Below are 26,236 nucleotides of genomic sequence, written 5' to 3' on the forward strand. Positions count from 1 at the left end.
ATTTTGATTACTGCTATACTGGTTTATAAAACCGTACAGGTTAGCAGTTACATCTATATTCTCTCATTTTTTATTCAATTACTTCTATTATATGGCGATCAAGACCATTCGTGTGGTCCTATTATTATCCTATCAAACATCCAATTGTGAGATGTTTGATTTCAAGAGTTTACTTACCTTGAAAGTAAACAAATTAAACTTGCTTCCTTATGGATCTAAAATGTGCTTGAGAGCTCCCAACTACACAATTATTTTAACATGTTCTAACTACAATCACAATAGTAGTGATCTTTAATTTTATGAAGAGAATATGTTCTGACAAAACTAAAAAATAAGAAATTACATTTTAAGAAAAAATTACTTTTGCAAATTATGACTTTCAGCAGAGATCAAATCAGGAAAGAAATTCTTATTAATATGTATTTATATATGAGATATATAAACAAAGAATTTACCCCCGATGTACTCAAATAGTCACTGTCCTCCATAATGACTGGATAAATATATGGTAAACAGGGCTGCAGGCTTTGCCCATCTGCTCTAGAGAAAGCTTGTTCCACAGCCGTTCACAGTCTCGGAAGACCTCTGAGGTCCTTATTTTAAAGGCTGCCCTAGGAGTGGACTGGCTTTAGGCCACGTCTTACCTTCTCCAGGATTCAACTCTACAAGCCCAAATCCAGACAATCTAGTATGAATCAGCTTCTCAGAAACTGAGAACGGCAGTCTTTGCAAGGCTTATACTTTGGGGACAGACACACAACCACATTTGCAGAATGACAAGTTTCCCTGGAACCTTGTTCCATAATTCTGGAGCTTGTCTCAGGTTCCAAAGATGAAAATCCTTTCTTTCTTATTTTTTTTTAACCTAGATGTCTCTCTAGCTCTTTTTACAGATTACTATGATGCTATTATAGTATTGTCTAGTATATAGTATTGTCTAAAGGATAGGATTGTCTATTCACTTATTAGCTTGTTCTGAAGTTCTTACTCATAAATTGTAGGTAAAAAAGAAGCAGAAACTTCACTAAATGGGCTGGTTCATTTGGCCTAATCTCCAAATCTTTTTTGCATATGATTTCTTGACTATTTTCTTAATATCTAACTTTTAGTCACGTGTACTGAATAGATTATGTAAGGTAACTTCCAGGACGTCTTCTGTGTTGCCATCCAGCAGAGATCTAAAACCACTTTAATTCTGCTCCGTTAGTACACAGTCACAGAATTACAATTTCATTCACTATTCACCTAGACAAAATATGACTGCCAAGAAAATATATCAAAATATACGGAGAACACACACCTTACTCCCCGGGAAACGTGACATATTCCAAATCATTTTAAAGATATATTCTTTGATTTGTGGACCATATAACTTTATATATTCATTCAACAACAGTTAACTAAATCTCTATTAAAATAAAACACTGGAAACTGAACCCCTTCTTAAATCATTTGCATAAGTGGGAGTACCCTTGATCCTAAATGGCCACATAAAAATCTATCTGACCAAAATGTATTCTCTCCTCTATACCTTATTGTCAGTCCTGATCGTGACTTTCAGTTGTGGTAGTACACGTTCTACTTCCAGACTCCATTCCGCAGCATCTGTTGTAGATTCCAAAATATCTTCTTGTTTGGCAGGCTCGTTCATATCCTAAGAAAGGAAAGATATCACAGGATTGAGAGTTTATAAAAAGAAATGGTAAAATTTTGAGGCATTTTAGCAGCACTGCACAATTTATATCAAGCACGGTAGTGTTAAAATTACAGCAGCAGAAGAAATTCTTTTCTGTCGTCCTATCCATCTTGAAAGAAGATAATGCACCAGGCTGGTAGAATAGCAAAATAAGTATTTAGAATTTTAAAGAAGCAAATTTGTGACATAACTTTTTTTTTTTTTTTTTTACAAAGAATAAGGCTTCTGAGATATCAGAGTGAACTCAATAGGAATACTATCAAATGGACAAGCCATTTAGGTATGTTAATAACAGTTAAAAAGATACAAACACTCACATGTTTGGTAAGAAAACAGTCTTAGATTGAACTCACTGTACTGAAATATAAACCCAAAATCTGAAAAACAAAAAAGATAAAATTCCAGAAGCAAAGGGCATTTTATTTACAAATTTTGTATTTATAAGGTGATATTTTGGTTAGGTTAAACCATAATAAAGCTTAAAAATGTGATTTAATGCAGACCTATATGAACTCAAATAGGGTAGGTGTCTACTTTCTGCATTTGATTTCTGCTGTTGGGTAATAAGATCAATTCATGCCTGTTTTCAAATCAGAAAAGGAAAACTTTTTTCCCCCATTTTCTTAGCCCTATACACTTCAGCATTAAGCATGTATGGATCTGAAAACATACAGAGCATAAAAATTAATGATTTAAAGATAAAGCTTATAGTCAAAGCTATGGTTTTTCCAGTAGACATGTATGGATGTGAGAGTTGGACCATAACGAAGGCTGAGCGCTGAAGAATTGATGCTTTCAAATTGTGGTGTTGGAGAAGACTCTTGAGAGTCCCCTGGACAGCAAGGAGATCAAATCAGTCAATGTTAAAGGAAACCAGTTCTGAATATTCACTGGAAGAACTGATGCTGAAGTTGACTCTCCAATACCTTGGCCACCTGATGTGAAGAGCCAACTCATTGGAAAAGACCCTGATGCTGGGAAAGACTGAGGACAGGAGGAGAGGGGGGGACAGAAGATGAGATGGTTGGATGGCATCACTGACTCAATGCACATGAGTTAGAGCAAACTCAGGGAGATGGTGAAGGACGGGGAAGCCTGGCGTGCTGCAATTCATATTCATGGGGCCACAAAAAATCGGACACGAGTGAGTGACTGAACACCAACAACAAAACATAAAGCTTAATATGTTAATTTTGGCATTTTTCCTTTTATGCTCCCTTGAAAAATTATTTTAAAAGTAAGGAAAAATATTTATTAATGTAGAAAAAAAGAAACTTGAGGGACGTAAACAGCCAAATACAATGTATAGACCTTCTATGGATTCTAATTTAAATAAACTGTAAAAGGATGTTTTTGAGACAATCAGGGGAATTGGTATGTGGAAGAGTATTAGATGATATTAAGGAATTATTATTAATTTTATAGGTATGATAATGGCATGGTGGATATGTTTTTAAAAAGGACTTATAAATTAGAGATAAGCGCTGAAAGTGAAATGATGTAATGTCTGAAATTTACTTTAAAATACTATGGGGCAAAGAAAAAAAGAGGCAGGGGCTTCAAAGGAAACACGATCAACCAAATGTTAACTGTTAAACTGGGTCCTAGTGCCTAAGGGTTCATTATCTCATTCTAATTGTATATATGTTTGAAATTTCCCAAAATACAACATTTAAAATAAAAGACTATATTAACAACCTCACGGTGAAATTACACTCAGTGTGAATTTATGTCACTAAAAGATATTTTTATCCAGTCTAACACCAAGTATAAGAATAGCCTTATATCAGGATTTGATCTGATGGGGAGCCTGAGGTCTCTGAACTCACTCCCGAGTCTCTAGGGCACTTAACACGAGAAAGCCTCTCTCCCTCTCCTGCCTCCCAGTTCATATCAGCAAGTTTGAAACAGACTCTGAGCCTTAAAAGGAGCATATACAGCTTTTTGTTCAGAAATTCTGGGGGCCACACAGTTCTAACCATGCAGTTAGAGGATGGGTAACTAGTATGTGCTTTTTCATTCCACAATATGTGGTCTGAATTTATTCAGTTACATTCTATCTTTAAAAAACCCAAAAGTATGAAAAAATACAAGGATTACTTTGTAAAATGTGGCAACTCTGAGTGAAAAATGTTCAAAATTTCATTTTGAGTGAAATATGTTCATATTTTAAACATGAAAGTGCTCATTTAAATATAGAAACATTGTATTATATTGAGCACCTAATATAATGCTATGTATCTGTATAAACTGAACCCAAGGTAGCACTCAGCACCCAAACTGGGGAGCGGTGGTGTATTCACAAAACAGACACGTGTGAAGTTACATAAGGATGTATGTGACAGCGTGAGAAGAGACACTGATCTCCCCGGGGAAATATGAGGCCACGGGGAACGTTCTCAGTCACGCTAACCCCACACAGATCCTCATTAACATGCATATACTTGCACGCTCACTGGCACATCCCAGTTCCCCTTCCTGGCTCTAGGAAGCCCCATTCTGACCGACTCATTGTCTATAACAAACGGGGTGAGGTCTGATGAGGGTGAGGGTGAGGGTGGGAGGGTGGACGCGCTGCCGGTGGGATATGAGCCCTGACATCTGGGGCGTGTGTACGGTATATACACAGGCTCGCCCCTGCCAGGGTTACGAGCCCCCCACGTCCCAACCCTGCAGAGCAGGGCTGAGTTAAAAAGGGACATGTCCTCTGAAGCAGCAGTTTTTCTATGATTCTTAATAGAACATAGATGTTCTAATCACTGATTTAAAAATCAGTGCTTTACAGACCCACTGTCTGAATGAACTGAAATTGGTATTCTTGATGAAATACCTGAGCCATTGCTCCTCAAGCCCATCCTCTCATCCCCATGGCCCCTTCCTCCTTTCCTTACAGGAGGGTGGAGCCCAGAATCACCCAAGCCATCCACAGTCCCACTTTCTTCAGGCCTGAACATAGGACTATTCAAGTCGTGCATATTTAAAATTTTTACTCAAGGAAGGGCACATTTTTCTAATTTTCACAAAGGCAAATGGGTTAGCATTGGCCCTGTCTGAATCAGACTCAGAATCCAAGAGTTAACAGAATACATGGAGATCAAACACTACATCAAGATACTCCAGTGCATGAGGTACTGTTTATTTTTATACTGGGCCCTTTAGTAAGCTGCATTTACCCTTCTTAGCTTATTATTTGGCTCTGGTAAGCAATGATTTGCTAATTCCTACTCCCAATGTCCTGAAATGATTTAATGTAGTAGCTCGAAAGTTTTCACTCAGTCCTAGGCTATAGTTAGTATACTGGGGGAAATAACCTAGGTTACTAAATGAAGAAATGGCAAAAAAAAAAGCACATTAGATTTGGTAGAGCAGTATTAACGTATTCAAACTATACAGGCTCTTTCTACTTCCACCTTTGCACATACGTTTCGTAACTTTGTTCCTCACTCAAAATTTCCTAATGCCTAATAAGTGGATACATTCACTGAGCAAGCCCTACACATGAAGTATAAATCATTTTAACCACGCCTTGGTTATAATACTTTGGGAAAACCTTTCCTTTTAATTGCTTCTCTGATAACAAATGGTATTTTATGTGAAGCTATTAGTAAAGAGAAATAAACTGCTGTTTCCACTTAATCAAAATTTTATATCATCATGACGAAGTCCCCCTCTGAAACAACATTAACTAAGATAAAGGATGCCTTTTGGAAATTGCATTTTCTAGTTAATGTTGCTGAAGAAACAATTAGAAGCTCAATAATACACAGACAACCCTGAAGTCTCATTTATAATTAATTAATTTACCAATAAGCTATCTGTTAAGCTTCTACAACATGCAAGGTAAGAATCCAGGCACTGTGCTTAGTACGGAATGACAAAAGGGTTTAATTCCTGCCTGTAAAGAGTTTACAGCCTACTAGAAAGCATCTGAGGCTAGTTAATGCAGGTAATAATTGGTCCTAAGAAAAAGAAACTGATGAGAACTGACCCTAAGACTGCCAAAGGAAGAAATGAAGATAACAGTCTAAGCCATCCCATAATGTAACCTTGATGCATATTACCCAAGGTCAGTTCAAGGATCAAACATGATGGTACTAGCCTGCTCAGAATCCTATTCCAGAAAGTAGTCTCCCCTTTTCCCAGGAAATATGAATGGGACAGTCTAGCATCTGAAAAAATACTATGTTCTCTGTGTGTGCATTTATGTACACACACACACACACACATAAATATACACAATTAGATGTGGTTTTGGTCTCATGATGACAGAGAGGTGATAAGGAAAGACCCTGCATATAAGAAAGGGAGATGACAAGAGGGTAAAAAAAGCCGTCGCATGCGTAGGCCCGAGAGTGAAGCTCAAGGCTCAGGCACCCATGAGAAGACATTTCTGAACACGGATGCCTCAAGTCAGACATCAGGTTCAGACTGGAGCCTGTGGGGAGGACCTAGGTCATGAAGGCCTGGGCAGAAACTGGACTCACCGACTTCTGGGTGAAAATGGGAGATGAAGGGAGATTTAGAAGATCCCAACACATAACTAGTAATGAAACAAGAGCAAGGGGAGGTGCTTAAGCCTACAACTACCAAGCCCAAATCCCTGCCCTCAGGAAGATCAGACACCACTGTCAGCATGGATTTCGGATACGGGAAATGCTGACATTTACCGGCTATAACTTAATCTTTTTGACATCTCTTGTTGTACTATGCAGTAATACAACGATGCCTTAAAAGCAGAGAAATCTGGATATGACTGATCCCACACTAAACAATCCCAGATAACTATAAGTTTTGCTCTCTAATGTCTGCTTTTAAACTGTTCCTAGAGCTGTCTTTAGTATCAAGATGCCAGTGATCACCTGTGGCTGTCTCCCTGCTTGTCTGCAGTACCTCTTCCTTCTCCTAAGCTTCTGTGGATTTAGAAACCTAATAACCAAACTTGTTAGAATTTAGGCAAAGTTGGACTCCCCAGGTGGCGCAGTGGTAAAGAATCTACCTGCCAATGCAGGAGACTCAAGAGACGTGGGTTCGGTCCCTGGGTCAGGAAGATCCCCTGGAGAAGGAAATGGCAACCCACTCCAGTATTCTTGCCTGGGAAATCTCATGGACAGAAGAGCCTGGTGGGCTACAGTCCATGGGGTTGCAGAGTTGGACACGGCTGAGCGACTGAGCACAAGAATACAAGAGAAAAAAGTGAGCATTCAGGGATGGAGGGGAGTGAGGTTAGGACTCTTCACAGAAAAATTTTAAATGAAAGTGTTTATCCTTATTTTGGTTGCTCAGGGACCTTTTTTGCATTCTGCCTCATTTGCTGCATTTCCAAGATAGGCTAGATGGCCAAAAGGCTAATAGAGTATATATAGTATTACTATGGATTAAACAGGGTTTCTCCTAAGGGTATCTAGTGTCCTTCTTTCCCATCTATCAATAAAGCTAGAGAAAGGGGTAAATAAGTTATTGCTATTTCAATCAGAGTATTCTCTCAAAATCTAATGATTTTAACAAATTATATTTAAGGCAGAGTTAAAACCATTCATGTCGCTACAAGTCAATTCTTCTTCATGATTAAAGAAGCACAAAATGTGAGTCTAATTCATTATTTTCTTTCCAAATTAGGTTTTACATGATTTAACACTATATTACTGTGAAGAAAAATGTTTAATACCATTCAAAAAGTATCTTCAAATTTGCTCTGAATAACCAAATTAAACCCTGGCTAATCTATCAAAAGAAATAGATGGTAGCCTCTGTATTGAAATATATGAAGTTCACAGAAGTTTTCTTAAGTTCAATTTTAAGACTATCAAAAGAAATTTTATTGAGTTATAATATGAACCAAGACTTGAACAAATTTTGTTCCCACATGCCAAAAAGGGTAAAAAGAAAGCTCCCCAAATCAACACAAAATAAATTTAATTTTCCAATTAAAGATCTGAAATTGTTTTTGAAGGAGAATTTAACCTCCAATATTATCTCTATTTAACACATCAAACTACCTTTGCTACTTTAAGTACTTCAGCTACACTAGTACACCAAGTGCTAAGATAAAGTCATTTCTATAGACTTTTTATTTTCTCAAACTAAAACCAAAGAAAGGAACACAGGAAGTGAGTCTGGAGGAAATAACGTAGACATTATACTTGGTGTTGCAGAGTATGCAAAATAAGTCTAACTTTTTATGGCATAAATTTCTGTAAGGCTTCTTTTCTTTGAGATGGCAACAATATGGATATATCAATGCCCCAATACTATACTTGGTGTTGCAGAGTATGCGAATAAGTCTAACTTTTTATGGCATGAATTTCTACAAGGTTTCTTTTGAGACTGTAACCACATGGATATACCAGCACTTAAATACATTTGAAGAGCTCAATTCATACCTACTGAGAGGAATATTAAAATCCAATTAATTGTCAAGATTAAATATTCCCAGGACTCAGGGAACTAAGTTCTCTTAAGAATCACCACAGTACGATGTAAATGTTAAGACAATGAGTCAGGCATCCCATCTCTGGTCAAATTCCACCTTCATCACTTACTAGCTGCTAGTCATTAAATCTCAGGGTCCCCATCTGTAAAATGGAAGTAAAAATTGTACCCTCTCCACATTGAGGTTGTTACGGGGATTAAATTAAATGATGTATTTGAAAGGCTTTTATGATACTTGATACACAATAAGCCCCCAATATATGTTAGTAGTTATAATTACCATTACCATTATCATATGCCAAGCATGGTATTAGATGCTTTTACACACAGGTTATATAAGACCATGAATCAAAGGAGCCTTATTCCCATTTTTTCGAATAAGAAAAACGAGGTAGAGAGCAGTTACACAATTTCCCCAATGTCACATCACTCGTAAGCGGCAGGGCCCAGCCAAGGTCACCCTGGGGCACAAGCTCTGAAGCTGCTTACTACATGGCCATCAATCCTTTGTCAGTAAGTTACAACCATATTTGCCCACTTCCTTACTTGTCTTTTAACTTTACGGTGCTCCCCGTCCCTCCATACATAAGCTTTTAATTTTTATGCATTCAGATTTATCAGTACTCTTCCCTTTATGGTTTTTAGTTTTCTCACCATGTGTTATCTTGCCTATTTCAACCCATGAATATTACACTTGCCACTCATATCCTTGGGCCTCATCAGTTTTTAATTTGTTGATCCATATGAGGTTTATTTGGGTGTAAGATATGAGGGAGGAATCCATCTTTTTTCTCCAGATGAACAGCTTGTTATCTCATCACCATTTAATTGAATCTCTGATTGATTTGCATTTCTTCATATACTAATATAACCATATATGTGGATTATTTTTTTTAACTCTGTACTACTTCAGTAATCTATTTTTGCATCAGCATAATTTTTTTCAGACTTATAAAAAATTACACAAATAGCATTAAAAATTCACATATACCCTTCATCCAGATTCACTAAATGTTAGCGTCTCACTGGACCTCAGGGCAATTATGTGTAAAGGGATACAATGTTTATATCAAGGTGTTGAGATCTGAAGAAATTTTTAATTTTTTCTTTGTATTCTTTTGGGCTTTCATGTAAAATAAACAAGGAATATATTTTACCTTTAAAAAGAAAAAAAGTTTTTTCAATAAAAACAAGTAAAAATGTAAGTTTGATTACCTTCCAAAAACTAGCCAGTACAGGGGTGGTAAATGCTTTAGGAGTCTGAATAAGAGAGAGAAAACGGCAATGGTGAAATATAAGTTTAACTTTACAAGGAAGTTTGGATTGTAAACAGGCAGAAGAGGCAAGTCAAGTGTTTCCATAGGCAGGAAAGCATCATAAGCCAAATATGAAATATCAAATGAACATCGCTTGTGAAGATCACATGAGATGACAGACTAGGAGATTAAAAGGCTAAATACTGGGAAGCAAAAGAAAATTGAACATATCGTGAAGACCTCAGAGGCCAGGTGAATTTTGTGAATTTTTTCCTCTAAGCCAGAGGACAGCTTTCAAATAATTCCTAGGAAAGATCCTAAAACTACAATACTTTTCATTAGATTCCCCTTAGTCATCTCTATAGGGGAGAACCTATGCAACAGCAGATTGAGTCCAAAGCAGATTGGGCCTTCAAGAACAATCCAGCAACAGACAGTGAAATTAGAGCCATGCTGTCAGCAGAGCTTCCCGATTTACATCGAAATGCAATCTTCCTTATAACTCACACGCTACGCAAGCTTCTTACTCAAAAACACTCATGGCGGTCTAGAAACTTGTATAGTGAGATTGGGGCTTTTTTCTATTCTCCTATAACACCTAAGGATGTTTACAACTAATTCCAATCTAGAGGAGAGGTAAAAATTATACAAAATAAGAAATTCATCAAATATATACTCTCTGCCAGCACCATGCTAGGTGTGGTCCCGAAGTTCTATTAATCTTGAAACAACCCTGGGTTGAATTGTGTCCCCACCTACAGATAAGAAAGAAGAGTTAGAGAGAGGATAGATCATGGCCATGTGGTCAGGATTTTATATCTAAGGCTGCTTTTCCACTGTAGCACTGGCCTTAAAGGTATGGACTCAGAGTTGGAAGAGACCTTAAAAAGTCCTTGCTTCCTCACAATAAAACCAGGATGAAGATGAGGATCTCTTTCGTATTTCAAGTGTGGATTCAAAAGCGACACTAAAGATCAAGCAAAACTCTCTTTTACACCCAGCAAGGGCTGCCATTTGAGTCTCCTCTGAGCAGTGAGCGATGCAGCTTTCTTCTCTAACCTACATTTCCTATTCACCTCCAGATGTGAAACTGCTGGGGTGGTACGGGTTAGTTACCAGAGAAATAAAAGCATTTGCTCAGCCATGACGCATTCCATCACACTCAAAACATGTGGCGTTTTAATTGTTTCTTCTGTGAAGCACCAATGACAGAGCACAGTCACAGCACAAAGAGAACTCACACCCCATGGTTTTAGGAAAGGAGAAGAAAGAACATTTTCCTCAAGCAGGAATCAGAACCAGGGGTAAACCGTGGGCACGTCATGTTGGAGCATGGTATGTTTTCCCTCGTGTTACTCAGAAAGACACTGTGTTGAGCAGTGACGTGTCAACCATAGGTAAAGTGAAGAAAATGTAATTTAAGTTATTAATCAAGGTAGATCCATCTTCGCCCCCTTTTTGATTACAATATTGCAGACTTGCCACAATGACACCCTAAACTACAACGGAGATGATTTTTATCCTAAGCCCAGAGTCTTAATTCTTTACAGCTTTTGCCTTTTAAGCTAAAAATTCTCTCATTCTTGCTACAATGAATTTTTTGCTAAGCAATTAAAAACCAATTGTGTTTAAACCTTTTCAGAGAGTTGGTTTTGTGCTGTATAACTTAGGATTTGATTTCTAAAACCTTAAATTTAGCATCTCAAGGAAGAATGGTGTCTATGGCATGTTTGAAAAAAATGTTTTGAAATGAAGTGATGGGCATTTAAAAATAGAATTCAGAGAGTGCGCAGCTTCCCTCCCATTTTTTTTTTTTTTTTGCTGGGGGAGAAGAATGAGACATCTGCATTACGCTGCCAGATCGCGACTGCTGGGATTCTCTTGAGCTTCAGCATGGATGGGTTTTTCAGAGACCACTCATAATTACAGCCTAGTTACCATGAACATGCAGGCACTTTCCAATCAGCATGCTCAAATTTCAAATGGTAATAACCACAACACCTGCTGAACACCTTGCTTCCTTCCCTGCTCCCACCCCTCACATCCTTGAACATTCTACCACATCACTAACCCTCACAGGCTCTGCCCCACGGTCAGAGCTTCATTCCTCACTAGTGTGCCCACCCCATGGCCACCCTCACAAACACTTCTACTCAATTTCAGACTTGGAAAACGTTCGGAAACCAGAGGGACCAAGAGAATGTGGAACTCTGGGGGCTAGCAATTTTTTTCTTTCTAAGAAAAAATTCAAAATTTAAACAAGTAACCCGCAAATCAAACTCTGGAAAAATAAAGCAATCCCTCACTAGTTGCAGGAGTTGTTTTCTTGCACAGTATGGACATAAACCTCAGCGATGTTGCAGGTTTGGCTCCAGACCACTTCAATAAAGTGAATACCACAATAAAGTGATTCACACAACTGTTTTGGTTTCCCAGTGCACCTAAGAGGTATGTTTACAATACACTGTAGTCTGTTAAGTGTGCAATGGCATTATGTCTAAAAAATAATGTACATGCTTTAATTAAAAAAGATTTTATCACTAAAATGCTGTCATCTGAGTCTTTAGCAAGTCACAGTGGTTAACATCAAGATTGTGGATAAAAGACAAAAGATCACTGATCACAAATTGCCATAACAAATATAATAATTATGGGAAAGTTTGAAACATTTCTAGAATTATCAAAATATGACACAGAGACTAAGTGAGAAAATACTGTTGGAAAAATAACACCAGCAGACTTGCTCGATGCAGGGTTGCCACAAATCTTTGATTTGTTTAAAAAAAAAAATCAGTATCTGCAAAATGCAGTATCTGCAAAGCACAATCAAGTGAAGTATCAGAAGATGAGGTATACCTGTGTTACTGGTAAAACCATAATGCGTTAAGAGACTGGAGGAGGAAATCACAGCAAAAATGGCTTCAAAGTATATTTTTTAAACCTTGAAGTAGATAACTATTCTGAAAAACACCTGCTTCCACACAAGCCAATGCCATCACCACAAGCATTCATGATTGACAGGAAGCACCATTTTCTTAGAACCCTGGTTTCAGTGTTCATGAAATGCTGCCGCCGCATCACGCTCTGGTTAGGCAGACACTGCAAAGTTTAGTCAATGGGCACAGAGCATCTCTTTACAGCTTCTTCAAATGAGCAGTAATAGGCTTCAGCTACTTAGTGGGGGTCAGGACGCCGGAGCTCTTGGATTTCTTTCAAGGAAGGACTTGTGCTCAGCTGGGCAGCAAGCGGCTTTCCTGCTGTCAGCTCCCTCGGGCTCTGTCCTATGTGCGGAGCTACCGATCCTGGGGGTTGCCTCCTTCCCAGGGCAGCCTGCCTCCAGAGACCAAGTCCAGCAGGCCGCACTTCTCCACAGCTTCTCAGCAGGCTGGCCAAGGCTTTATCAGGCCTGACTCACAGCTCTATCCCCCCTCTGCCCAATACCGCTTTCTCCCCCTGTCTTTTCACCACGAACATCTTGCATCCCAAACTGTCTCAGTGTCAACTTCCAGAGAACACAATCTACAACATATATCTGTCTCATGTGCCTTCTCTCTTGTTCCTACCACGAGTCTCAGGAAAATGCTCATGTAGACCCAGCTTCTTGAGTTACCACCATCCTTAAGAGCAAACTTCTCAGGGTCTAGACTACGCTTTATTAAATGAAAGAAAGGAATATAAGTAGATTTCTCCCTGCATGATCCTACCTGGTACATAGAAGAGAACCCAATTATTGCTGAGAGATTCTCTTCTCTATGAAGATTAAACTATACTTTCTCATAAAATTATAAATATAAAATGGCATCCATTCACACGTGTTTTCATTTAATATTATTCAATACTGAGCACGTTCTACACAGCAGGCACAGGTAGGTGAAAAAGCAGTTTGAGAAGTTTCTGCTCTAGAGGAGTTCGCGTTCCACTGGTTGAGACAGACAATAAACAAGTCAGACGAGTATAATGCCAGAGCCCGTGAAGAACCATAAAGCTGGGGAGGAGACACAGAATGACTGGAGAAGCATCTAATGTTTCCAAACCACAGGTAGAGGGGTCTGCCGTAAGCCACACGCTGCTGGGCTGGCACGGTCACGTATACACTGAGGAAATCAATTTCCTAGATAGAATCCACCATTCTTGTTCTAGCGACGAATTCACCACGTCAACTTGGGTGACATAACATTTCTTCCGCACTGTGAGCACACCTGCTTCATGAAACATCAAGTCCTAAGCCTGTGTTCCTAACGACACAGCAGTTCTGTCTCAGGGAAAGGGCGGCCTGAGCCGCTGCAGGCTGCAGTCAGATACAGCTGTCTCCGGCAGATGGCTTTAGTGGGCAACATCATAAACTTGCCAGAGTTTTTAAATATGAAAGGGTTTTCTGCCTCATTAGTACTTCATGGCTGACCATCCACAAACACCTGGTGTTCAGACTTTTTCCTCTCGTGAAAAGGCAACCATACAGTCTTAGCTCAAAAAAGTCTAGGTTATATATGAATAACTATTGACCAAAGGATCTAATACTTAGATCATTTATAAAGTCACTGGTAGAGCAAAAACCCATCCTTACAGAGTTTAATGGAGGTGAAAAATTGAAAGTAGGACCAACAGGGACTTAAGAATCATGCTAGAGGCAAGTTAAATTACTTTGCTCCTTCCGAATACTCAAACTACATAGTCTAGAGGGAATCACAGGTGGTCTGCACAGGCTTCTATTTGCACCATCAATATAAGAATGAATAGTACAAACAACAACTTCTTTATAAGAATAACTGTGTATGCAACTCTAGTTTTGTTTTTTTCTTCACACTTTAGGACTCTGTCATCACATCTTCATCACAAGAACACCAAGCACCGAAGCATCCTTGCTTAAGTGAGGAATCTACGCCATTGAACTCTTTGTTATAAGGTAAAGGAGAAAAAGCAATAGACTTGGGAGTTTGAAGAAACTGAGCTAAAATTAAGGCACTGCAATTTATTTGCTTTTTAAAAGATTAAACTGTCTCAAGGTTAGAAATTTCATTTTTTGTATTTGTAAAACGGAGGTAACATCTTCTCAAATACCTTAAAAGGTCAGGAAAGGATGTGTTTTAAAGTACTTTGAAAATTATAGTGATCGGCAAGTATATTGTTATAACTGAAGCTTGGCTGTATTTAAATGTTAACATATTATTTTGAAATAATTTTCAATTGAGCAACAAAATAATTATTTGTTCATTTAAGAAGCATTTAGTCAGTACCTTCTGTGTTACACTTGGAGAATATAAAAAATGATAGTTATTCCTGTTACCAAAGAGCTTATACAAGTCAGATTTAAGAGAAGGAATGTGGGGGGGAGGTGTGGTTTTGGTTTTTGCCAATAACTTGTAAGTACTTTCTATGTGCCAGACAGACATCATACAAATGCTTCATGTGCAGTAACTCTTTAAATCTTTAAAAAATCTTTGTTAAAGGTAATAGTTTTATTCTGATTTTATGGATGATGAAGGTATGGCACAAGAAGATTGGAAGCCTACTCAAAGTCATATACCTAGTAAGTACTGAAAAGTCTCAAAGACAACTCACACAGTCAGGCAAGTTAGCCACATCATATTACATACACCTCAAGTTGGGCAGGAAACACACACATGTTGTTAATAATAGTTACAAATGCTAACAATACTGTGGCAGTGAATGATAAGTGAAGAGACCACCTTGGGGTGAGGTAGCCAAGGAAGTCTTCATGATGTGTACCCAAAACTGATCCAAACTGGTTTGCAGAATTAAGATGAGAAAAATTAAATAAAGGACAAATAAGATTTTGTTTCATATGTACTTTTTCAGCATGCAGGAAGTATCACTTTATTGAAATATAACATACATACAGGAAAATACAAAAATCCCAAGTGTACTTGGAAATTATTTCATCGAGTGGGTTCTCTTTTATAGACTGGGCTTATTTCCTAATTAAAATAAAGCAAAAACTGACCTGAAGCAACTGACCATCTAGTCATATACCAGTCTTGATATAATCCATTTTATTTTAAAGAATTACCTACAATTTAACTATTTTCCTATAATGAAGACCATGACAGGTCATTATAATGGAAAATAACTTGAAATTGATGCTGAGTTGATATTTCATGATATAGACCAGAGGCTGTTCCACTTGCCCCTCTGAGTTTTATATTTGCTATAACATTTTATGTATAAGAAAATAATTTCAAGAGCTACTTTTCAAATAATACACAGAACAATGGCCAACAATGATTTCCACTTGCTTCCATTCCCAGCAGAATACATGGACTGACCGCTTGTTGGTCCTGCATGTACCCCATGTAACTTACCAAGCGATAGGTCTGGGCCTTCAAAACGTTGAGATCAATAAAGTTTTCTTCGTTGTCTGTCTCCTCATCCTTAGGAAAATAAAAGAGTTTAAAAGTTAATAATTATAAAAGTTGTAATTAAAAAAAAAATTTCCAGATTTTTTTTTACAGTAGGTCCTTGTTAACGGTTATATATTTTAAATATAGCAATGTGTGCATGTCAATTCCAAACACTTACACTAAGCTCGAAAGGAAGACTAGGCAAGAAAGGACATTTAAAAGCCTAGTGGTGTGCATAAAGTAGGGCATTATGTTATCTGTTCTTGAGGTTTTGATGATGCCGTTTAAAAATAGGACCTGTTTTTTTTTACAATCACTTAAGAAAAAAAAGAGCTGTGAAACTAGGGATAAATAAACATAAGGACAGAATAAGCAACAGTTAATGGAAATTTTGAGTAAGATGACTAAAATGGACAAAAATGAGAGGTTGATAGGTATGGAATACTCTCACCTACTCCAGGGACCAATCACAGTAACGTATATTTTTGACATCTCATCTCCAATATGCTTTGGTTTAAAGATATTAAATATTAATTCTATATAAGGATGTAAGATATTAACCTTGTACCTTAGATATTAACTATCTAATAAAAGGATAATTCAGGTAGATTCCAAGCTGGTCCTGATTCTGAGCCCAACTGATGTGGGGGACAGGGTCAGAAGTGATCCTTTGACAAGTAATCTCCTCCCCAGTACACAGTAAGTACAGAGTTTGAGCAGGCTGTATAAGCAGGCAGGACAAAATGTTAAAATGTCTTTGTGGTGACACGTGACAGAGTGGGTGAAGCAATTTTAACAAGAATATCCAAAGCTTAAAGACATGATAATGAGGCCAATGGAGCTTGGTTCTAAAGTCTTGTAAAGAAAAGCAAAAAAATAAGTGAGAGTTGCTTGGTGGACACTTTCACATGGAGAGCTGCACAAAAGCTGCAGTCGTAGACTGCAAAGATAACCCTTGTCTTTAAGCACTTAGAAGTATGTAAGACAGTGGTTCTTAAAATGTGGTTCTTAGATCAGCAGCATGAGTTATCACCTGGGAGCTTGGAACAATGTAATCATTGTCCCAGATCTACAAAGAAACTCCTAGGAGTGGGGCCACTAAGCTGAGACATTAGAACTATGTTAATCTTTGAGAAATTGGGAAGATTATAGTAAAATATGAAACAACACAAACACAGATAATGTACAATCAAATAACGTTCACGTTTTTAGGGATGGAGGCAGTGGGGCCTAGACGTGTAGACAAAAGTGATGTGTTTACATCTTAAATCCTAAGCATACATGCAGATGCACATCTTTGAGAAACAGCTCAGTCTATCCTGTGTTTGCACTGACGATGGTGTACTTAATGAGCAAATGAGAGCAATGCCAATGACTCAGTGCCGATGGGAGAAGAGACGAGTTTGTCATGCTTTTATAATAACCTAATCGGTGCTGTTTACATAGGTGATCAATAAGTTACTTGTTGAACCATGGTCGATTGAACACTATTAGGCAAAAAGCTTTAAGAGTAGGTGCTAGAAAAATAATTTAAGTTATTAAAAATTATTAAGAAAGCATTCAAAATGAATTTGAATACAGACTCAAAAAATAGTTTTAAATTAAGAGGATTTTAATCTCAGTAATTTAAAAGGTACTCAACAATTTCCTGTCATTTCTTTGCCTAATATGTGTCTTAATTCTCTTACTGCCAATTACTAAGGATATGATTATATACTGTGAGGACATTCTGTGAGAATATTCTTTGAGAATATTCCGTGTCATGATCTCAATCCTCCCTCCCTCCTCCTCCTATCCCTCTCTCTCACTTTCCAGTTATCAATGTGTCCTAACTTGATTTGACCAGTCTAAGACGGAAGCTTTTGAGTTTCTTGTTGATCATAGAAGAATCTTACTTTGTCAGAAACGATCTTTGCCATGTGTGAGCTATCCCACAAACTCTGGCAACAAAATGAAGTAATATCCCACCACCCACAGGCTTTTGGCACTGACCCAGCTCTCCTTACTAAGAGGAATGGGAGAGGTAAGAGGCCTCCTTGGAATAATATAATAACAACAAGGAAGAAGGAAAAGGAAAAAAATTCAAGAGACATGACGTAAGGGAATGAAGAGCCTCAGACACAACCCTTTGAGGAAGGCTTCAGCTTGGTCTTATGACAGCAGAAGGTCTTTACTTCACAGTTGGTGAGAAATGTGTGAAGACGATGCTTTCTAGTTTGTTTCTCTAATTTATACAAACAGCAATGCTGCTTTGAACTTTAAATGGTTCGCAGAAAAAAAAAACAAAAAACAAAAAAACCTCTATTTTCTAAAAGTTACAAGCAATGTGCTGACCAATGATTTTTTGTCAAATATTTAATGAACAGCTACTATGCACCAGGCATTGCATAATAAACTGGAGACAAAAAATGTGCAAAATTGGTTTATGCCCTCATGGAGTTTTCCTTCTGATTAGTTGGTTTTTGTCCTTTTTTCCCCTGACTAGCTGTTCTGAATTATAGGTCTTTGAAGCTAAATATTGATGCATTAGGACCAGGTATCTGTAGATAAACTATTTACTACTAATAATAAACAGTAACTAAGAAACAAGATGAGGAAATATCTGAGTAAAATAAGTAAATGAACAACAGGGACTATATGAGGACTTAAAATTTTCTGAGCCTGAATGGAAACATTTATTACACAAAGAATAAAAGTCTAAACTCCCTAAAATGACCAAAATGATCTGGACCTAGTCTTTCTTTCCAGTTAACCCTGGAGAAGGGAATGGCAACCCACTCCAGTATTCTTGCCTGGAGAAGTCCATGGGCAGAGGAGCCTGAAGGGCTATAGCCCACGGGGTCGCAAAGAGCCATACGAGACTGCGCAACTAACACACACAATCTTAAGTCACTCTCCTCCTCACTCAGGAGAGCTGGCCACAACGGTTTTCTCTCAGCTCCTTGATCGTGCTAAGCTCCCTCCTTCCTGAGTTTCTGTACATGCAGCTCCACCAGGGTCTTGCCCAGAGCTTGCTACATAACAGGTGCTCAATAATCACATGAATGACTACATTTTTACCTTAAATTTAAAAATTTATCACATTAAGAAAGATATCTTTTAAACTGATTGGTTTTACAATGGTCTATTTCTTTCTATACATAGTAGTCATCTTTTTTTAAAAAATCAATTTATTTATTTTAACTGGAGGCTAATTACTATACAATACTTGGTGGTTTTTGCCATACATTGACATGAGTCAGCCATGGGTGTATATGTGTCCCCCAACCCGAATCCCTCCCCCACCTCCCTCCCCACCCCATCCCTCTGGGTTGTCCCAGTGTACCAGCTTTGAGTGCCCTGTTTCATGCATCGAACTTGGACTGGTCCTCTGTTTCACATATGGTAAAATACATGTTTCAATGCTATTCTCTCAAACATCCCACCCTCGTCTTCTCCCATAGAGTCAAAAAGTCTGTTCTTTATATCTGTGTCTCTTTTGCTGTCTCACATATAGGGTCATTCTTACCATCTTTCTAAATTCCATATATATGCATTAAGAAACTGTATTGGTGTTTTTCTTTCTGACTAACTTCACTCTGTATCATAGGCTCCAGTTTCATCCACCTCATTAGAACTGATTCAAATGCATTCTTTCTAATAGCTGAGTAATATTCCATTGTGTTTATGTACCACAACTTTCTTATCCATTTGTCTGCCAATGGACATCTATGATGCTTCCATGTCCTATTTGTATGGAAATACAAAAAACCTCAAATAGCCAAAGCAACCTTGAGAAAGAAGAATGGAACTGGAGGGCTCAACCTGCCTGACTTCAGGCTATACTACAAAGCTATCGTCATCAAGACAGTATGGTACTGGCACAAAGACAGAAATATAGACAAAGGCAACAAAATAGAAAGCTCAGAGATAGATCCACACACCTATGGACACCTTATCTTTGGCAAAGGAGGCGAAAATATACAATAGAGAAAAGTCAATCCCATTAACAAGTGGTGCTGGGAAAACTCATCAACCGCCTGTAAAAGAATGAAACTAGAACACTTTCTAACACCATACACAATAATAAACTAAAAATGGATTAAAGATCTAAATCTAAGACCAGAAACTATAAAACTCCTAGAGGAGAACATAGGCAAAACACTCTCCGACATAAATCACAGCAAGATCCTCTATGACCCACCTCCCAGAGTACTGGAAATAAAAGCAAAAATACACAAATGGGACCTAATTAAACTTAAAAGCTTTTGTGCAACAGAGGAAACTATAAGCAAGGTGAAAAGACGGCCTTCAGATTGGGAGAAAATAACAGCAAATGAAGCAACTGAAAAAGGGTTAATCTCAAAAATATACAAGCAGCTCATGCAGCTCAATTCCAGAAAAATAAGCAACCCAATCAAACAATGGGCCAAAGAACTAAAGAGACATTTCTCCAAAGACATACAAATGGCTAACAAACATGAAAAGATGCTCAACATCACTCATTATCACAGAAATGTAAATCAAAACCACAATGAAGTACCATCTCACGCCAGTCAGAATGGCTGCTATCAAAAAGTCTACAAGCAATAAATGCTGGAGAGGGTGTGGAGAAAAGGGAACCCCCTTACACTGTTGGTGGGAATGCAAACTAGTACAGCCGCTATGGAGAACAGTATGGAGATTCCTTAAAAAACTGGAAATAGAACTGCCATCATAGACCTATCATGGCAGACTGGTCTATGGCAGTCTATTGCTGCCATAGACCCAGCAATCCCACTGCTGGGCATACACGCTGAGGAAACCAGAATTGAAAGAGACACGTGCACCCCAATGTTCATCGCAGCACTGTTTACAATAGCAGTCATCTTTCTAACATATATGGTTTAAAATATTTATACTACTGATAAAATACATTAAAAACTTTAAATATAGAAAGCATAGACGAGAAAACAATCATCCATGATCCTTCTACCCACATATAACTAATGTTAATATATTGGTGTTAACTGTTTTTCTGTGTATTTTACATAGTTGAGTTTGTGTATGTAATATGTTATCATCTCCATGTCACTAACACTTCTTTGTAAACATTTCTTTTAATGGCTATGTGACATTCTACTATATGGATATGTCTAATTTATTTGATGGTTATTTTCAGTATTCACTATAAAATAATGCAGTGATTAATATCTTTGCAGCCTATAGTAGCATAATAAATTACTTTTAAGTTAAAATACAAAATGTACATCTTATCTATTGATTAAAAAAAAATCACCTGAAAAATGTAATTGGTCTATGACAGTAAAATATACTGTAATATTTTCCTTCTCTACCATTTTCATTTTAAATCATATATACACTTTCTAAAATACCAGCGTCAACTCATCTCTGGTTCTGAGGAAGAACTCTTTTTCTCTACCATTCTCCTAGTCCAGTCCAGACATGATCATTTAATTTCACACTATAGATAGAATTTTAAGAATGAGGATATACCCAGAGGTTGACAAACAACTTAAATAATGTTGATATTTATAAGTATTTTTTAATGTTCCTGAAGGGTAGGGTAGTAGTCATCTTAATTTCAGAAGCATAAAGGAGTTCCTGAGAAATGAATGGTATTCCTAGGAAGCAGACTGTATTAATTCAAAAGTCTATGGCTGTCTTCTAAATTCTCTATTATTTATGGTCTATTTAAGATCACAAATGGTTAACAAACTGTTTACCTGTATAACTAGTGGTCGACTATTTTTTGTCTATATTTGAAGAACCTCTGCTAAACTCACACCACAATCATTAGTGAACATGAGAATTAATTTAACCAAAGGTTTAAATAACTGATATTTGGCACTGCATTCAACAGCTTTTTTTTTTTTTTAAATCTAGAAACAATGAAATAAACTACATTCCAGAAAATGGAAGTCTAGGGGAATTAAGAGAAGGGAAATGGATACAAAGGTGAAAATGGACAAAAAAGTTCAGCTATACACATACCACAAATTCTTCATCTACTTTATTTAATGTTAATTCTGCATCATCTTCTGCAACAGTTTCTTCTTCTAATTCTTCCACTGGGTATGCTGGTCTGAAATAATAAAGCTTGACATGAGATGAGAGTGAAAAACAGAACATTTCAGCATGGCAAAAGGTACATCGTGAGGATTAAGGATCCTCCCCACTCTACGCCAGTGCTGGTTCTTTTTTACCTGCCCTTCTCCCCTTAATCACTGTTAAATGTTTCATGTACCTTTCTGAAACTCTCTATGTAAAGAAGCAAAAATGTGTAATTCTAAACTTAAAGATTTAAGTAATACACGAATGGGATGGTACCATGTGTACTATTAGCCAACCTACTTTCTTTACTTACTAACATACCATATGTAAGTACATATACAGTACATGAACAACATAGGTTTTAACTGTGTGGGTCTATTTGACATAATTTTTTTCTGTCTATCGTAAATACTATTACATGATTCCTGGTAGGTTGAATCTACAGATATGGAACTGTGGATACGGAGGAATAGCTTATAAGGAAGCCCTGCCCACTCCAGGATTCTTGCCTAGAAAATCCAAAGGACAGAGGAGACTGGTGAGCTCAGTCCACGGGGTCGCAAAGACACAGCTGAGCGCCTGAGTACAGCTCAAGTATGCTGAGTTACACGTGGGCTTCCCACATCCTTAACCCCTGCACTGGTCAAAGGTCAATGTGCATCTCTCTCGGCCCTCCTCGCCCCTCTCTCTCTTGCCCTCACGCGAGCTCTCTCTTAACACACCTGCGCTCTATTCATTTGAGCAGCAGTACCATAGCAATATAACTAGCAACCTGTGGATGAACATTGAGATTAATTTTAGTTTCCTTACTAGACAATACTGCAAAGATCATCCTTATACATCAAGTATAAAGGCTGGGCCAACAACTGTGTATATTTTATTATTTTGTTCAATTTTACTAAAAACAACTTCTAAAATGTCACCCTAATTTAAACTCCCAACAGCAGTGATGGCTCTTCCATACATTTGCCAATATGGTAAACAAACTTCAATTTTTGACAATCATCTAAGGGAAAAAAATCCCACTCTTGTTTTAATTGCATTTCTTTCACATGAGAGTGGTTGAATGCCTTTTCATGTTTTAACTGGTTATGTGGTTTTCAGAGAAATGCCTATCAATGCCCTCTGCTTTTGTGTATATTAAGGAAATTAATACTTTGCCTAAACCTGTTAAGATATTTTTCTTACCTTATTACCTAAATATTAGCTATTCAGGACTGTTATAATTATTATTACATAGACTTTGCAACGTTTTCTTGCATGAATCCTACTTTTCACACCATATATCTAACATCCCTTCACGGATCACAGTCTTGCTGTGACAAAGGGGCTTGCATAACTCAAAGAAGCTGTGAATCAAGCCGTGCAGGGCCACCCAAGATGGACAGGTCATAATGCAGAGTTCTGAGAAGACATGGTACACTGGAGGAGGAAATGACAAACCACTCCGGTATTCTTGCCTTGAGACCCCGTGAACAGTGTGAAAAGGCACAAAGATAGGACACTGGGAGATAAACGCCCCAGGTGAGAAGGTATCCATTATGCTACTGGAGAAGAAAGGAGGGCAATTACTATTAGCGCCAAAAAGAGGGAAGTGGCTGGGCCAAGCAAAAATGATGCATAGCTGTGGATGTGTCTGGTGGTAAAAGTAAAGTCTGATGCTGTAAAGAACAACACTGATAGGAACCTGGAATGTTTGTCTCATGAAGCATGGTAAACTGGGCTTGGTCAACTTACCATCTTGTGAGGTCAAGTAGGAGATGGCAAGATTGAACATCTACATCTCAGGAATCAGGAATGGACAGGAATAGGTGACTTTAATATAGAGGATCACTGTATCTACCAATAATTCCTTAGAAGAAATGGAGTAGCCCTGCTAGTCAACAAGAGTTCAAAATGCAACACTTCAGTAAAAACTCAAGAACAACAAATGTTATAGATTTATTTTCAAGGCAAGTCATTCAACATCACAGTAATCCAAGTCTATGCCCCAACCACTGATGCTGAAGAAGCTGAAGTTGACCTGCTCTATGAAGACCTACAACACCTTCTGGAACACCAAAAAAAGATGTCTTATTCATCATAGGGGATTGGAATGCAAAATTAGGAAGTCAAGACATACCCAGAATAACAGGCAAGTATGGCCTTGGAGTTCAAAATGAAGCAGAACAAAGGCTAACAGAGTTTTGTCAAAAGAGTGTGCTGGTCATAGCAAACACCCTTTTTCAACAATATAACAGATGACTCAGGCTGTTCTTTGCAACCAAAAATGGAGGAGCTCTATACAGTCAGCAAAAACAAGACCAGGAGCTGACTGTGGCTCAGATCGTGAGCTCCTTACTGCAAAAGTCAGACTTAAATAGAAGAAAGTACGGAAAACCACTAGGCCATTCAGGTATGACCTAAATCAAATCCCTTATGTCTGTACAGCAGAGGTGATAAATAGATTCAAGGGATTAGATCTGATATACAGAGTGCCTGAAGAACTATGGATGGAAATTTGTGACATTGTGCAGGAGGCACTGACCAAAACCACCCCAAAGAAAAAGAAAAGAAAAAAAGCAAAATGGTTGAGGAGGCTTTACAAATAGCTGAGGAAAGAGAAGTGAAAGCAAGGAAGAAAGGGAAAGATATACCCAACAGAGTATATTTTTGAATGCAGAGTTCCAGAGAGTATCAGTGAGAAATAAGAAGTCCTTCTTAAGTGAACAATGAAAAGAAAGAGGGGAAAACAACAGAATGGGTAAGACTAGAGATCTCTTCAGGAAAACTGGAGATATCAAGAAAACAAATCATACAAGGATGGAGCAATAAAAGACAGAAAAGTTAAGGACCTAACAAAAGCAGAAGATACTAAGAAGAGATGGTAGAAGTACACAGAAGAACTATACAAAAAAGCTTTTAATGATCCAGGTAACCATGGATGGTGTGGTCACTCATGTAGAGCCACAAATCCTGAGTGTGAAGTCAAGTGACTCTTAGAAAGCATTATTATTAACAAAGCTGGTGGAGATGACAGAATTCCTGTTAGCTACTTAAAATCCTAAAACATGATGCTGTTACAGTGCTGCACTCTACATGTCAACAAATTTGGAAAACTCAGCGATGGGCACAGGACTGGAAAAGGTCAGTTTTCACTCCAATCCCTAAGAAGGGCAGTGCCGTACAACTATGGTACAACTGCGCTCATCTCACATGTACATGATCAAACTACCACACAACTGCTCTCGTTTCACATGCTAGAAAGAGAATGCTCAAAATATTTCAACCTAGGCTTTAGCAATATGTGAATCAAAAACTTACAGACGAATATGCTAGGTTTCAAAGAGGCAGAGGAATGAGAGATAATTGCCAACATTTGCTGGATAATGGAGAATGGAGAAAGCAAAGGAGTTCCAGAAAAATATCTGCTTCTGATTATTTAATTTATATGCAGACTTTGGTTCAGTTCAGTCACTCAGTTGTGTCAGGCTCTTTGCGACCCCATGGACTGCAGCAGGCCAAGCTTCCCTGTGCATCACCAACTCCTGGAGCTTGCTCAAACTCATGTCCACCAAGGTGGTGATGCCATTCAACCATCTCATCCTGCTGGCCCCTTCTTCTCTCACCTTCAATCTTTTCCGGCATCAGGGTCTTTCTAATGAGTAAGTTCTTCACATCTGGTGGCCAAAGTATTGAAGCTTCAGCTTCAGCATCAGTCCTTCCACTGAATATTCAGGACTGATTTCCTTTAGGATGGACTGGTTGGACCTCCTTGCAGTCCAAGGGACTCTCAAGAGTCTTCTCCAACAACACAGTTCAAAAGCATCAATTCTTCTGTGCTCAGCTTTCTTTATAGTCCAACTCTCACATCCATACTTGCCTACTAGAAAAACCATAGCTTTGACTATGACTAGACAGACCTTTGTTGGCAAAGTAATGTCTCCACTTTTTAATATGCTGAATAGGTTGGTCATAGCTTTTCTTCCAAGGAGCAAGTGCCTTTCAATTGCATGGCTGCATTCACCATCTGCAGTGATTTTGGAGCCCCCCAAAATAAAGTCTGACACTGTTTCCACTCTTTCTCCATCTATTTGCCATGAAGTGATGGGACCAGAGGCCATGATCTTAGTTTCCTGAATGTTGAGTTTTAAGCCAACTTTTTCACTCTCCTCTTTCACTTTCATCAGGAGGCTCTTTAGTTCTTCTTCCCTTTCTACCATAAGGGTGATGTCATCTGCATATCTGAAGTTATTGATATTTCTCCTGTCAATCTTGATTCCAGCTTGTGCTTCATCCAGCCCAGCATTATCATGATGTACTCTGCATATAAGTTAAATAAGCAAGGTGATAATAAACAGCCTTGACATACTTCTTTCCCAATTTGGAACCAGTCTATTGTTCCATGTCCAGTTCTCACTGTTGCTTCTTGACCTGCATACAGGTTTCACAAGAGGCAGGTAAGGTGGTCTGGTAAAGAGATG

General features: G+C 38.1%; 1 protein-coding gene across 1 annotated transcript in view; it reads right to left on the reverse strand.

Annotated features, from left to right (window-relative positions):
* IFT57 (intraflagellar transport 57) overlaps positions 1-26,236 on the reverse strand; it is a 74,629-nt gene that overhangs the window by 36,306 nt on the left and 12,087 nt on the right. Inside the window, exons 4-6 of the mRNA XM_043892934.1 lie at positions 21,714-21,804; positions 15,702-15,770; positions 1,532-1,654 (exon numbers count right to left, since the gene is read on the reverse strand). Of these exons, the coding sequence (XP_043748869.1) occupies positions 1,532-1,654; positions 15,702-15,770; positions 21,714-21,804 (283 nt within the window). The remainder of the gene's footprint in view (positions 1-1,531; positions 1,655-15,701; positions 15,771-21,713; positions 21,805-26,236) is intronic.

Source organism: Cervus elaphus, chromosome 31 (assembly GCF_910594005.1).
Source record: "Cervus elaphus chromosome 31, mCerEla1.1, whole genome shotgun sequence".
Lineage (NCBI taxonomy): Eukaryota > Metazoa > Chordata > Mammalia > Artiodactyla > Cervidae > Cervus > Cervus elaphus.